Source organism: Cricetulus griseus, chromosome 9, assembly GCF_003668045.3.
Source record: "Cricetulus griseus strain 17A/GY chromosome 9, alternate assembly CriGri-PICRH-1.0, whole genome shotgun sequence".
NCBI lineage: Eukaryota > Metazoa > Chordata > Mammalia > Rodentia > Cricetidae > Cricetulus > Cricetulus griseus.
This window is the reverse complement of record NC_048602.1, coordinates 28,137,146-28,152,162: the sequence shown is the minus strand read 5'-3', so window position 1 is coordinate 28,152,162 and position 15,017 is coordinate 28,137,146. Positions and strand designations below refer to the sequence as shown.

General features: G+C 55.3%; 1 protein-coding gene across 1 annotated transcript; it reads left to right on the top strand.

The window, feature by feature from the left end:
* Positions 1–12,641: 12,641 nt before the first annotated feature.
* LOC113837292 (G-protein coupled receptor 4) lies at positions 12,642–13,822 on the top strand. The gene has a single exon (XM_027430935.2). It carries the CDS (start codon positions 12,642–12,644, stop codon positions 13,737–13,739), a length of 1,098 nt encoding a protein of 365 aa, XP_027286736.1. The 3' UTR covers positions 13,740–13,822.
* The last annotated feature ends 1,195 nt before the right edge of the window (positions 13,823–15,017 follow it).

The window sequence follows — 15,017 nt, the reverse complement described above, 5'->3', positions numbered from 1 at the left end:
CGCTCACTTCTAGGCGACAGCCACAGGACAGCAATGCACCCGGACACGCGAATGGCCCTCCTCCTGCCAGGCAGGTTGATAACTAGGAAGAAGATTAAAAGGGGCGATCTGAGCCAAGTGACACGCTGAGCTGGCCTCTGGGGACATGGAGCTTCCGCAGGGGCGGGCTAGGGTACCCCGGCAGCCCTTTTAAATACGGTTTCTCACTATTTGGCCTCAGACTCCTCAGCCATTCTCCTGCCTCAGCCTCCCAAGGGCTGGGGGATTAAAGGTCTGCACCGCTAGCCCAGAATGACACTCTGTGCTCTGTGATGCGGCATGCCCGTGAGCAAAGGACCGTGCCGGACCACCTGGACGGTGGGAGAAACTGAGGCAAGCCTGGCGATCTGACCCCCCTCTCCCATAAGGCTCCTTCCATCCGTCGATCTCATAAATTCAGGATTATGGACGGGGCGGAGGTCAGAGGACAGCTTGCAGGAAGTCGCTCTCTCTTCCCATCCTGCGGGTCCAGGGAGCTCAGAGTCAGCTGCAATCGCCTCTGTCTGCTGAAACATCCCAGTGGCCCCTTAGCAGACCCCGAGGTCCTCAGTCCCTTGGGGGGTGACGGGTGGCACGGGGAAGGAGGGGACTCTCCAAAGAAGGGAATGGCAGGAAGGAGGGTCCCAATGCATGCTTGAACTTTGGAGCCTGTCCTGGCGCTCGCTCTGGAGACCAGGCTGGCCTCGAACGCACAGAGATCCTCTGCCTCCCGGCTAAGTGCTGGGATTAAAGGCGCGCGATGCCACCACCGCCCGGCTGAGAGCTGAAGGGTTAACGGGATGCCAGTCTGAAGCGGCTGCTGAGATTCTCAGGGGTGAGCTCCTTATGTGTGTGTGGGGGGGCTCGGTGGGTGCAGGGGAACGGCAGGGGAGGGGTTAACGGGGGCGGGGTCTGGCTGGGGCGGGGCCTGAGCTCCAGACTCCAGCCCCGGCCCAGGGCTTGTCGCTGTCTCCGGCCCCGCGGGGGCGCCCGCCGGGACCCGCGCTGCGCACAGACCGGAGCAGGTCGCGGACACGGATCGATCGATGGCGCAGGTGGGTGCTCGCCCTCCGTTCTGCTTCTCCCCCTTCGCGGGCCCAAGACTGCTGGGTGGCCGCTCCCGTGCCTCAGTCTCCCCGCCCCGCCCCTCGGGTCCGCAGAGCCTATCCGTCCTTCATCTCCCTCCACTGCTGGGACCTCTCTGTGTCTGTCTGTCTGTCTCTCTCTCCTTCTCTCTCCTCTCTCTCTCTGTCTCTGTCTCTCTCTCTTCTCTCTCTGTCTCTCTCCTCTCTCTGTCTCTCTGTCTCTCTGTCTCTCTCCTCTCTCTGTCTCTCCTCTCTCTGTGTCTGTCTGTCTCTCTCTCATCTCTCTCTGTCTCTGTCTCTGTCTCTCCTCTCTCTGTCTCTCCTCTCTCTGTCTCTCCTCTCTCTCTGTCTGTCTGTCTCTCTCTCATCTCTCTCTGTCTCTGTCTCTCTCTTCTCTCTGTCTCTGTCTGTCTGTCTCTGTCTCTCTCTCCCTCTCTCTGTCTCTCTGTCTCTCTCTGTCTCTGTCTCTCTCTTCTCTCTCTGTCTCTCTCTGTCTCTCTCTCCCTCTCTCTGTCTCTCTCTCTCCTCTCTCTGTCTCTCCTCTCTCTCTTCTCTCTCTGTCTCTCTCTGTCTCTCTCTCTCCCTCTCTCTGTCTCTCTGTCTCTCTCTCTCCTCTCTCTCTTCTCTCTCTGTCTCTGTCTGTCTCTCTCTCCTCTCTGTGTCTCTCCTCTCTCTCTTCTCTCTCTGTCTCTGTCTCTCCTCTCTCTGTCTCTGTCTCTCTGTCTCTGTCTCTCTCTCTGTCTCTCTGTCTCTGTCTCTCTCTCTCTGTCTCTCTCTGTCTCTGTCTCTGTCTCTCTTTGTCTCTCTGTCTCTGTCTCTCCTCTGTCTCTCTCCTGTCTCTGTCTCCGTCTGTCTGTCTGTCTCTGTCTCTCTCTCTCCCTCTCTCTCTGTCTCTGTCTCTCTTTGTCTCTCTGTCTCTGTCTCTCCTCTCTCTGTCTCTCTCCTGTCTCTGTCTCTGTCTGTCTGCCTGTCTGTCTGTTTGTCTCTCTCTCTCTCTCTCCCTCCCTCTGATCTCTCCAAACAACAAATTTAGCTTCGAGCTCACTCTCTTCCCCACACTGGCCTCCAGCTCTCAGCAATCCTCCTGCCTGAGCTTCTCAGAGTTCACACTGACATTCTATGTGCGGCCACCACGCCCGTTCCGCCCCTCTGGCCTTGGTGACACAACCCCTGGCTACACAGCTCAGGTTTTGGTTGAACTGGCCATCCTCCTGCCTCGGTCCTCTAAACGCTGAGGTTATAGGTGTTCTTCAGCAACAGTCAGGGGGCTCTGCTTCTTCAGGGGTCCCCCCCGCCCCGCCCCTGCTCTCCCTGCCTTCCTCTGGGTACCTTCCGCCTCAGCCCCGGCCTTCACACCCCGTTTATGTGGAACCCCCCCTTCCCTTTGGATGTCCCCAGCTCTTTCTCGTCTCTGCGTTTCTATGGAGCCCCTCCCCCGGCCCGGAGGGCTCTCTGATTCTCTTGCTCTCTGTCTCTCTCACTCTCAAACTCCTGTGGCGTCTTCAGCACCCCCCCACACCTCTGTTTCTCCCTAAATCCTAAAACATCGCAGAACTTTTTTCTTCCAGGTTGTGGGGCTGTTGAGGATTGGGATAGGGGCCAGTGGGGTTGCAATCCAAGCAAGGCAAATGGACTCTGGATGACGCCGTGACCCCGGTGCCCACTTTGTAGTCTCCCCAGGACTTCTGAGGTCACACCTACCCCACCCTCCTGTTTCAGGAATTCCTGGCTGGGGGGGGGTGGACTTCCTCCCCCACTTCCTCCCTTCCAGGATTTGGCTAGGTCTCTGTTAACCCCTTCCTGCTTTGCCTCACTCCCCTTTCCTGGGACTGAACTCTGTAGCCCACCCCTCAACCAGGGTAAGGGGAGGCTCCAGTGTGTGTGTGTGTGTGTGTGTGTGTGTGTGTGTGTGTGTGAGAGAGAGAGAGAGAGAGAGAGAGAGAGAGAGAGAGAGAGAGAGAGAAAGCTGGATTGCATTGCATTGGGGCACTGGTGTAAAAGTTGGAGAACACCCCAGCTTTCCTTCTGAGCCCCTAACCAGCTGCACCCCTCCTGGAACCTCCCTACCATCCCTGTCTCTGAAGTCGAACTTGTCCTCAGGTTTAGATACCGGGGATGGAGGAAAGGTTCCCAAACTCAGACCACCCAGGAAGCCTGGAGCCTGTCGCACAGCACCTGCCGGTTATCCTAGCACTTGGAAGATAGAGACAGGAATATTAAGGAGTTTCAGGCTAGCCTGGGCTACATGACACCCTGTCTCAAAAACAAACAAAAACTCTTGCAGTGGCACATGCCTGTAACCCAGGCTAAGATGGGGAAATCTTGGTCCTGTCTGGGCCAAATGAGACCCTGCCTCCCAGTCTTTGAATAGTGGGACCCTGGATGCTGACACCCTCTGAGACAAGCACAGGGACCCAAAGTCCCTTGTGATGATCCAAGCCTTCAACCTGTGCAGATGGTGCTGACACCTTGCTGGTTTGCAGTATTCCCAGCTGTGTGCTACACGGGAACTGTGGGAACCACATAGGCCCCCTTCCCCTTCCATTTTACAATCGGGGAAACTGAGGCCGTAGGGCAGAACCGTTGCCAGCCTCCGGGCTTGGGATTCTTGTCCAGCGGCAACCCGTATCCGGAGACCTGGGCTCCCTTGACCATATCTGGAGAACTGGATTCTGGGGCTACCACTAAAGTCGGATTAATTCCGGCAGTGAGGTCCTCCGTTAAGGGAGCAAGGAGCGAAGCCAGACTTGGGTATGAGTGGCTGGTAGCCAGAGAGCGGATTTGCGGAGTGGAGCAGTAAAGGTATTTCTGAAGGCTTGCTGGTATGGAGGGAAGGTGCCAGAGGGGGCCTGTGCTGGGGAGTTGAGGGGAGGGGTTTCAGAAGAAAAGAGACAAACCGAGGGGATTAACTCCACCCGTCTCCTGACCCCCCCTCCCCCGCCAAAGCCCACTGTTCCCCCAGGACAGGGCCTATAATTTGGTTTGTGTCTAGACAAATAATAAGTCAGCTGGTAAGAAAAGGGAGGGATGAGGCCAGACCGTGAGCAAGGGGTCAGAAGTAGCATGGGCTCCTAGAGTTCCCTTCCCGACGTGGGGGAAATATCATTTTGCGGGGCCCGTTGGAGGTGATGGCCATCCATCCTGACACCCCCAGCACACACACACGCACACACACGCACACACACGCACACACACCTATTCTGTGAACCTTCAGCCCTCTAGAATGCTGCCCCATCTGAGACATCAAGAATTCATGTTTTTCTTTCAAAGTCAGAGCAGAAACGGGGAGAAAAGAGGAAGTGGGGTTCACCTATTTACAACGCGTTCCCATTTCTGCAGAGAGCAAAAAAGGGAAATGTGTATTCATTTGCTGGGGAAAGATAAAAATCACCCAGGGTTTAATAATAGATTATGAAAGTCATAGAGTGTGTTTTATTTTTTTTAATTTTTTTTTGAAATCATAGAGGGTTCTAACAATAGAACTTCAGAATCTTGGGACGGGAGACGCCTGGAATATTGGAGACTGACAAGGGTGCATGCTGGCAAAGGCGAGGATAATAATAACAGAAAGCAAAGAATCAAGGCTCCAGAATGTTAGAACATTCGACCCCAAACAGGGCTGGACACAGAAACCTCGGGACTTGAGAACCGGTGGATTCTAGAATGTCAGCAGGGAAGTTCTAACAATTCCATATTCCTGCTGGGTGGTGTGGGTGTAGCAGACAGGGGAGGGGAGGGGTGGGACAGAGACGCTCCCTAAAAGGAAATGGGGAAACTGAGGCCGAGCCAGGACCCGGCTGCAGCCTGACTTCACCCCCCCTCCTCAACCATTTCCGCTTGCTGCCAAGGCACCAGGTGGGCAGCGAGAAACACTGATCACATTTCAGCTCTAATGAGCAGACCGGAGCTGGCTGGTCCCCTGGGGCCTCCAGAATGGGGGAGACTGGGAGCCCATGGTGGAAGGAAAGAGGGGGAGCCAGCCCAGTGGCCTCGGAAACAAAGGTGGTGAGTGGGCTAAGGGTTGATGATGGGGGCGCTTATCATTTGTTTCCCTTGGCTTTTCAACCCTCCACGACTTTGAGTCTTGCCGAACTGGGGGTGGAGGAGGTCTTGGGGATTTTTTATTTTTCTGGCTTTAGCAGCTGAAGCCTGCAGGGGCTTGGGGTTCAAGCCAGCCTTTCCTACCCCCCCACACACACATATATTGTGTCACACTTGAACTTATATTTTCTGCAAGAGCCTGAGTTGGGAGGAGGCTGTAAAATTTGGGCACTCACCTTTCTAGCAAAGGCTCACTAAGGGTTTAAGATAATATTGACTCCACCTGGGGCTGGCCAAGGGATGGAGGGACTCTCCAGCCATGGTGGGTCAGTGTGTGTGTGTGTGTGTGTGTGTGTGTGTGTGTGTGCAAGGTGACTTTTTTTTTTTTCAAGACAGGGTTTCTCTGCGTGTAGTCCTAGCTGTCCTGGAACTCACTCTGGAGACCAGGCTGGCCTCGAACTCACAGAGATCCTTCTGCCTCTGCCTCCCAAGTGCTGAGACTAAAGGCGTCGTGCGCCACTACTGCCGGCACAAGGTGAATTCTAATTTGGAGACCAGAGGAGGATATTGGTGTCTTCTCCCAAACGCACACTCAGTTTTGAGATCTGAACCTGATGCTCACTATTGCAACCAGACTGTCCAGCCACCCAGCCACCCAGCTCCTGGGACTCATCTGCCACTATTCAACGCTGGGGACACAGGCACACAGGGCAACCTTGGCTTTTAGTGGGTGCTGTGGAGTCCAGCTCAGGTCCTCTTGCTTTCACAATGAGTGGTCCTAGCCACTAGCCATCTCCACATCGTCACGTGTGTGTGTGTGTGTGTGTGTGTGTGTGTGTGTGTGTGTGTGTGTGTTTAAAAAAAGAAAAAGAAAGATCCCTATTAATGGGGTGCGGTGGCTCATATCTTTAATCCCAGCACTCAGGAGGCAGAGGCAGATGGATCTCTGAGTTCAAGGCCAGCCTGGTCTACAGAGCGAGTTCCAGGACAGCCAGGGCTACAGAGAAACCCTGTTTCAAAAGTAAAAGCTAATCAAATAAATAGATAACAACAACAAAACCCCAAGTCCCCATTTTTGACAGATTCCCCCAAGGGTCTGCAGCCCCTAGAAAGACAGGAGAATGGGAACGGGAAGAAAGGAATATCCAGAGAAGGGGATGCTTTTTAGCTCAAAGGAAAAACAGGCTTTCACTCCGGATCTGTTTCCCCGTATGCACCAGGAAGACTGAGCTTCCTGTCCCCACTCACCCGGTGAGCTTGTGCAGTGGAATTCTAAGAACCAGAGGGTTCTGTGATGACTTGGGGGAGGGGGAGTGGTGGTGGCCAGATGTCAGGCAGGAAGAAGAGAGGTCGGTCTGTTAGTCTACCCGTCTGTCTGTCTGTCTGTCTGTGCTTCCCTGCCCCATTCCTAGCATCCCTATGACTCAGGTAGGCTGAGGACAGGGTGGACACCAGACTCTGTTCCCTGGGAGGAAATTGGCAATGGGAAGTTCATTTCCGTTGGCTGCCAGGAATGTCTTTGCTGCCTGTGTACCCGTTCCAGTCTCAGCAGGGACCGGGGGCCATGGGGGGGTGGGAGGGCGGTTCAGGGGACATCCAGCTCTCCCTCAAGGGCTTTTATTTGGGTGCTGAGAGTCTGAATGCAGGTGCTCGCCTGGCACACACCGAGTCTCATCCCCAGGCCATTACTTTCTCTCTGCTCTTTGAGACAGGAGCTCATTTACCCCAGGCTGACCTGTTGGGGTTCCAGGCTAGTCCAAAGGACTGGTTTATGAAGTGCTGGGGATTCGACCCAGGGCTCCCTGCATGCTAGGTGAATACTTCATCAGACAAGCTATATGCCCAGACCTCGTGTGTGTGTGTGTGTGTGTGTGTGTGTGTGTGTGTGTGTGTTCACGGGGATTGAACTCATGCATGTAGAGAATCACTCTACTGTTTAGCCACAGCCCCTGGCACCCATTGTCAGACTCTGGGTAAGCATTCAATCATTAAGCTATATTCCTAGCAGGAATACTGCACAATTGACTGATGATACCTTATTTTTTCAAAGATGTCCATGTATGATGTGATTAGAATAAAGACCGTACCTGTCTTTTGCAGAAATTAGGGCTCTAGAGGAAAAGAATTCCCTTGATGTCACGAGAGGAAGGAGGAGACATGGAGGGGGCCAGAAAGAGAGGACAGAAGGCAAGAGAGATTTTAGGGATAAGACTTGGACTGGGGCCAGGTGTTGGTGGCGCACGCCTTTAATCCCTGGGGAGGCAGAGGCAGGCGGATCTCTGTGAGTTCAAGACCAGCCTGGTGTACAAGAGCTAGTTCCAGGACAGCCTCCAAAAGCCACAGAGAAACCCTGTCTCAACCCCCCCCCAAAAAAACAGACTTGAACTGGGGGTGGGTGGTGGTGGCACACTCTTTAATCCCAGCACTTGGGAGGCAGAGACAGGCAGATCTCTGTGAGTTTGAAGCCAGCCTGATCTACAGAGTGAGTTCCAAGACAGCCAAGGCTACACAGAATAACCCCGTCTTGAAAAAAACCAAAACAGGGCTGGATAAATGGCTCAGAGGTTAAGAGCGCTGGCTGTTCTTCCAGAGGACCTGAGTTCAATTCCCAGCATCCACATGGTGGCTCACAACCATCTATATGAGATGTGGTGCCTGCTTCTGGCATTCATGGAGACATTCAGGCAGAACACACTGTATACATAATAAATAAATAAATCTTTAAAAAAAAAAAGAAAAAGAAAAAAACCAAACCAAACAAACAAACAAAAAGACTTGGTCTAGATGGGAGGTTTTGATTGGTGGTAGGTGTGCCACCATTGGTCCATCCAGAAACAAACCCCTCCCATTCCATCTCCAAGGGACCCCGAAGTTTCCAGCTCTGGGGTGGGGAGGGTAGGTGTGTAAGGACCCCCGCAGGGGGCTGGCCTTAGGGATCAGGACACAGCCTGACCTTTCTAAGTCAGTTAGGGAGCAGATGGCTCCTGCCTTTTAATCTCCTCCCAGCATGCAGCCTCTTGCCCTGGGTCTCCCCAGGGCTTGTTGATGCCTGGGGTACAATGTAGGTGGAAGAGAGGGAGAGCCGTGAGGCGAGAAGGGCTGGCCAGGGTGTCGAGCCTTCTCCCAGCCTCTAGAGACTTCTGGAGCGACTTCTGTACCCCGGCGTTTATTGTGTGTTACTGTGTGCAAGGCCAGTCCTTCACACAGTCCACGAAACGCTCAACGTCCCCGTCCCCCAAGAAGTTCTAGGCAGACACAAGTGAACCGGTTGAAAGTGCTCTGAGGAGATGGTTGTGAGGGTGGTGGAGAATTGCGAAGGAGTGAAGAAGGGAGGGGCGTAGGCAGCGGAGCTGAAGAAGGGTTAGGCTAGTCAGGGAGAGAGTGTGGAGGACTGCAGGAAGCTCATTGGTTTGAATATCACTGAAGAGAGGAGGAGTAGGCAAGGCAGCTGGGCTAGCTGGGAAGAGCCTCATCACCTGTCACCAAGCACCAGGAGTTTCAATTTGTCCTTAAGTCCTTTCATTTATATTGCAGGCACAACCTGGGACTTTACACATACTAGTCACTTAAGTGTTCTACCACTGAGCCACACCCCCAGCCCCTCACTGGGAGATTCTAGGCAGGGGCTCTACCACTGAGCCACGCCCCCAGCCCCTCACTGGGGGATTCTAGGCAGGGGCTCTACCACTGAGCCACACCCCCAGCCCCTCACTGGGGGATTCTAGGCAGGGGCTCTACCACTGAGCCACCCCCCAGCCCCTCACTGGGGGATTCTAGGCAGGGGCTCTACCACTGAGCCACGCCCCCAGCCCCTCACTGGGGGATTCTAGGCAGGGGCTCTACCACTGAGCCACGCCCCCAGCCCCTCACTGGGGGATTCTAGGCAGGGGCTCTACCACTGAGCCACGCCCCCAGCCCCTCACTGGGGGATTCTAGGCAGGGGCTCTACCACTGAGCCACGCCCCCAGCCCCTCACTGGGGGATTCTAGGCAGGGGCTCTACCACTGAGCCACGCCCCCAGCCCCTCACTGGGGGATTCTAGGCAGGGGCTCTACCACTGAGCCACGCCCCCAGCCCCTCACTGGGGGATTCTAGGCAGGGGCTCTACCACTGAGCCACGCCCCCAGCCCCTCACTGGGGGATTCTAGGCAGGGGCTCTACCACTGAGCCACGCCCCCAGCCCCTCACTGGGGGATTCTAGGCAGGGGCTCTACCACTGAGCCACGCCCCCAGCCCCTCACTGGGGGATTCTAGGCAGGGGCTCCACCACTGAGCCACACCCCCAGCCCCTCACTGGGGGATTCTAGGCAGGGGCTCTACCACTGAGCCACGCCCCCAGCCTCTTAGAAGCCTTTGGAGGTTCATGAAGAAAAGAAAAAGAGCTGATTCCCTTAGCAAGGTCTTCCTGGCCACCTTGGGAAGTGAATTGAGGGAGGTAGCGTGGCGGGACAGATGCTACCAGGCTCCTGAGCAGTGAAGGCAGCATAGACTCAGCAAGGGGTTAGAGATCCAGGCCTGGGGTTTAGGGTCCATCTGGAGGTAAAGCAGGAAGGACTTTCCTTGGAAAAAAGAAAGACTTGGGCATCTGGGATGCCCAATTTGCTGTGTGACCCCAGGTTCATTCCTTCCCCTCAGTGGAGTACAATTTCCTCATGTGTCCAGTAGACTTAACCTGTTTCTCTCTTGTCCGTCTCTCTGTGTCCTCCCCTCCCCCTCCCTCCTATGTCTCTCTACCCTGCCACTTTTGTGGATGGGAGGTGGCTGCTGTGTGCCATGGCGCATGTGTAGAGGACAACTTCTGGGACTCCTTTCACAATATGGGTACTGAGGATGAAACTCGGGTTGTCAGGCTTGGCTGCAAGCACCTTTTACTGAAGTCAGCCATCTCACTGGCCCCTCAAATGGTGGTTTTCAAGTGTGTCTTGGGAATTTCCAGCTTCCACATCATTCCATCCAGACAACATAGCACTTGCTTTTTTTTCACCGTCTTTGACTGGATTTCTAAATATGATCTTGTTTGTATGGTTTTCTTTCCTTTTTCTTCAAGAGAGGCTCGGTGTAGCCCTGGCTGTCCTGGAACTCACTCTGTGACCAGATTAGCCTCGAGCTCAGAGATCTGCCTGCCTCTGCCTCCTGAGTTTAAAAATGCTTTTAAAGCTGGGGGGGGGGGCTGGGGCTGGAGAGGTGGCTCAGGGGTTAAGAGCACTGACTGCTCTTCCAGAGGTCCTGATTCAATTCCCAGCAACCACATAGTGGCTCCCAACCATCTGTAATGTAGTCTGGTGCCCTCTTCTGGACTGCAGGCATACATGCAGGCAGAACACTGGATACATAATAAATAAATAAATCTTAAAAAAAAAAAAAAGAAGAAGAAGAAGAAGCTGGGCCTGGTGATGCTCGCCTATAGTCCCAGCACTCAGTAGGCAGGAGCAAGGATGCTCCCAGGTTTCAGGCCAGCCTGGGCTATATACACTATAAGACCCAATCAATCAAACAAGCCAGCCAGCAAATGGGTAGAGGATGCAGGTCGGTCGGTAGAGTGGCTGCCTAGAATTCACGAGGCCCAGGGTAGCAATCCCAGTGCTGTATAAACTGGGCACAGCAGTGCACTCCTGTGGTCCTAATACTCGGGAGCAGGAGGAGGCAAGAGGGTCAAGGAGTTCAAGGTGATCCCCAACTACATAGCAAGTTCAAGGCCAGCCTGAACTACTAGAGACTAAGAGAGAGAGAGAGAGAGAGAGAGAGAGAGAGAGATTGAGAAAACTAAATGCGTACAGACCCTGTGATCATCGGGGGCTTGGTGAGTGAATGTTCTCAGCTCTAAACTTGTACATCTTCCTAGAAAAAAGGAAGTGACGGATCCAGGGACCTCACCAGGAAGGAGAGAGCTAGGCTGTGAGGGCTGTGTCCCTGCTGACACCAACCCCAGGCTTCCCCTGGCTTCCTGACCCTGACCTTTCCAGAGTCTAACAGCCCCTACTCTGTTCCACTGTCAACCCTGGGGGCCCTTTTGTGTCCAAGGGGATCTAGAAACTGAAAGGCAGGCCGGGAAAAGGGCTAAGAGCATAGATTTTCCACCTTGGGCATCAGGACCTTGGACAGGTCTGGGAACTGCATCTTCAGTTTGTCAATTTCTCTCTCTCTCTCTCTCTCTCTCTCTCTCTCTCTCTCTCTCTCTCTCTCTCTCTCTCTGTGTGTGTGTGTGTGTGTGTGTGTGTGTGTGTGTCCCTCTCTTGCTCTCTCTCCCTGTCCCTCCCTCTTCCCAAGTCCCAAGTGTCTGCGTGCTTGCTATGCTACACGCTCGGGCAGGCGTCGGGGGACAACATACAGAATTGCTTCCTTTCTTCCACAGTGTGAGACCCTGGACTCAAACTCAAGTCCCAAGGCTTGGCAGCAAGCTCCTTTGCCCAGTGAGCCATCTCCACCCACCTCAAACCTCCACTGCTCATTTTGAGACAGATTTTCATGGCTTCAAACTCAGTGCGTAGGGGAGGATAACTTTGAACCCCTGATCCTCCTACCTCCAGACTCTGACTTGTGGGATCAAACTCACGAGCCAACCAACACGCTCAGCAATCAGGTCTTTAACATGTATTTGGGAAGCCCCTCTATTGTCAGAACCCCCCCCCCCATCCCATGCTCTTCGGCATCTGTCTGTTCCTTAGGGTGGGACTCAGGCAGTCCTTGTTGAGGTGTTCCTGTTCTCTCCCAGGGGATAGCGGGAAGGTAGAGGGGAGGCCAGTACGGATGACCAGGTTTTCTCTCCCCACAGGCCTAACCCAACTCGGCTCCCCATGCGGTGGTGAATGGGACAGCTTGGTCTTCGCCCCTCGGGTCCCACCAGGATCAACTCTGAGTTTCCCGGCGCCCTGTCAGGAGGGTCTTGCTTCCACCCACAATCTCCCTGTGTCCACTGCTTAACTCACCTTCCTGTCTCCTAGCCACCACCCCCCTTCCCGCAATTCCCGGCCCTAGCAAGCCCTTCTTCCTCTTCCTCCCTCCCCAGAGGACACTTTGGGGACGTCACACCTGCTGGGGTCCTAGCAGATGCCAGCGCTCCGAGTTGCATCTTCCCCGCTCTGCGTCTTCTCCCGGGTGCTCGCCTGTGTTATTTCCCGGGTCTTGCAGAACGTGCCGGCCCACTGGTACTTGACGCCTTTGGTGTCCTCGTCTCCTCCGTGAACACTGCCCTCGCCCAGTTTTCCCTGTGCCCCCATCACACACTCCCGTCAGTCCCAACTCTCACCCTGCCTCTCCTGTCCTTCCTTGACGCTCGCACTTGCGCCTCTCCCGGGGGTCTCCTTTCGCTTAGCCAGCCGCAGAGCAAAAGCGGGACCTCTGTCCTCGTGAACCCCGGGACCTCGTGCCCTGTGATGTCCCCCTGAGCCTCCGAAGAGGGGGGCTCGAGGGAGGGGGGCCCCCGATGGCCTCCCGCCCCCCGTGGCCCTGCAGCCCCGGCGGGCCAGGGGAAGAGCCCGGGGAGCCCCGGCGCCCAGGATGGGCAACCGCACTTGGGAGGGCTGCCACGTGGACTCCCGTGTGGACCACCTCTTCCCGCCGTCCCTCTATATCTTCGTCATCGGGGTGGGGCTGCCCACCAACTGCCTGGCCCTGTGGGCGGCCTACCGCCAGGTGCGCCAGCGCAACGAGCTGGGCGTCTACCTGATGAACCTGAGCATCGCCGACCTGCTCTACATCTGCACGCTGCCGCTCTGGGTCGACTACTTCCTCCACCACGACAACTGGATCCACGGCCCCGGCAGCTGCAAGCTCTTCGGCTTCGTCTTCTACAGCAACATCTACATCAGCATCGCCTTCCTCTGCTGCATCTCCGTGGACCGCTACCTGGCCGTGGCCCACCCGCTGCGCTTCGCGCGCCTGCGCCGCGTCAAGACCGCCGTGGCCGTGAGCTCCGTGGTCTGGGCCACCGAGCTGGGCGCCAACTCGGCGCCGCTCTTCCACGACGAGCTCTTCCGGGACCGCTACAACCACACCTTCTGCTTCGAGAAGTTCCCCATGGAGAGCTGGGTGGCCTGGATGAACCTCTACCGCGTCTTCGTGGGCTTCCTCTTCCCCTGGGCGCTCATGCTGCTCTGCTACCGCGGCATCCTGCGGGCCGTGCAGGGCAGCGTGTCCACCGAGCGCCAGGAGAAGGTCAAGATCAAGCGCCTGGCCCTGAGTCTCATCGCCATCGTGCTGGTGTGCTTCGCGCCCTACCACGCGCTCCTGCTGTCCCGGAGCGCCGTCTACCTGGGCCGGCCCTGGGACTGTGGCTTCGAGGAGCGGGTCTTCACCGCCTACCACAGCTCCCTGGCCTTCACCAGCCTCAACTGCGTGGCCGACCCCATCCTCTACTGCCTGGTCAACGAGGGGGCCCGCGGCGATGTGGCCAAGGCCCTGCACAACCTCCTCCGCTTCCTGGCCAGCGACAAGCCCCAGGAGATGGCCAACGCTTCCCTCACCCTGGAGACGCCCTTGACCTCCAAGAGGAGCACCGCCGCCGCCGGCAAGAGCTCCGGGGCTGGCTGGGCAGTACCTCCCATGGCCCAGGGGGATCAGGTGCGGCTGAGCGTGCTGCTGCCCCCGGCACAGTGAGCCCCACCCCACCCCGTGATCCCTCCTCTCTGCTGTATGCAAATGTGTGTAAATATGGCCTGTGAATATTGGTAAGAATACAAGGTGGGGGGGAGAAGAAAAAAATGAGGGTTTTGTGCCTCTCTCAGCCGTCTTCCGCTATGACCCGCAATGATTCACTTTAACTGGCAGAGCCTGATGGGGGATTGGCAGAGCCAGGAGTCACCAATAGGCTCCCAGTAGGGAATTCAGAGTTTAGCATGAGGTGATAATTAAGTCAACTGTTTCTAATAGATGAAGACCCAAGAGCCTGGCCTTATAATCCCAGATACTAGGGAGGCTGAGGAAGCAGGATTTGGAAACTCAAGACCTACTTGGACCACAAAGTGAGACCCTGTCTCAAAATATTAAGCACAACAAAGCCTAGAAATGTACTCTAGCAGTGTCTGGCTAAAATCCCTGGGGAGGGGCTGGGGGCGTGGCTCAGTGGTAGAGCCCCTGCCTAGAATCCCCCAGTGACGGGCTGGGGGCGTGGCTCAGTGGTAGAGCCCCTACCTAGAATTCATGCTGACCATAATAATTCTTTCTTGTTTGTATTTTGGAAAAAGACTATGGTTATTTATCAGAGTCTGGCTTTGAGCTCATGGTCCTTCCTTCCTCAGCTTCTCCAGTGCTAGTGTGAGCCTGGCTGTGGAGCACAGAGTTTCTGAGATCCCACACGAATAACATTCTCTCAGTCTGGTATGGTGCAGGAAGACAAGAAATGTCAGAAGCAGATGAGGGCCAATACAGGCAGGCTGCCTGGAGGAGGAGGAGCAAGCAAGACTGGCTTAGAGAGGAGGTTCAGGAGGAGACGAGCATCCACCCACCCACATCTGTCTGTCCATCCATTCATTCCTGTCTCAGAAGTTATGCCTGGCCTGTGATGACCAGATCCTGCTCTTGGGTATTACCAAGTGAAGAGTGAACATAGCAGGACAAAAACCTTAATTACATTTTTTTACTCGTTGTTGGGTAGGGGTTCTGCCACGTCTCTTCTGTGGCAGTCGGTTCTCTCCTTCCACCATGTGGGACCCAGGAAATCAAACTCAGCTCACCAGTCCTAGATAACAGCCTTTACCTGCTCAGCCATCTTGCTGGCCCCTCTTTTCCCTCTTATTTATTTTGGTACTAGGACCCTTCCCATTAAGTGCTCCTTGGCGGAGCCACCACCCACCCCTTCATTCCTCTTAGCTGGTTCTGAACTCTCTCTGTAGTCCACACAGTCATCTCATCTTCCTGCCCCAGTTTCTTGGATAG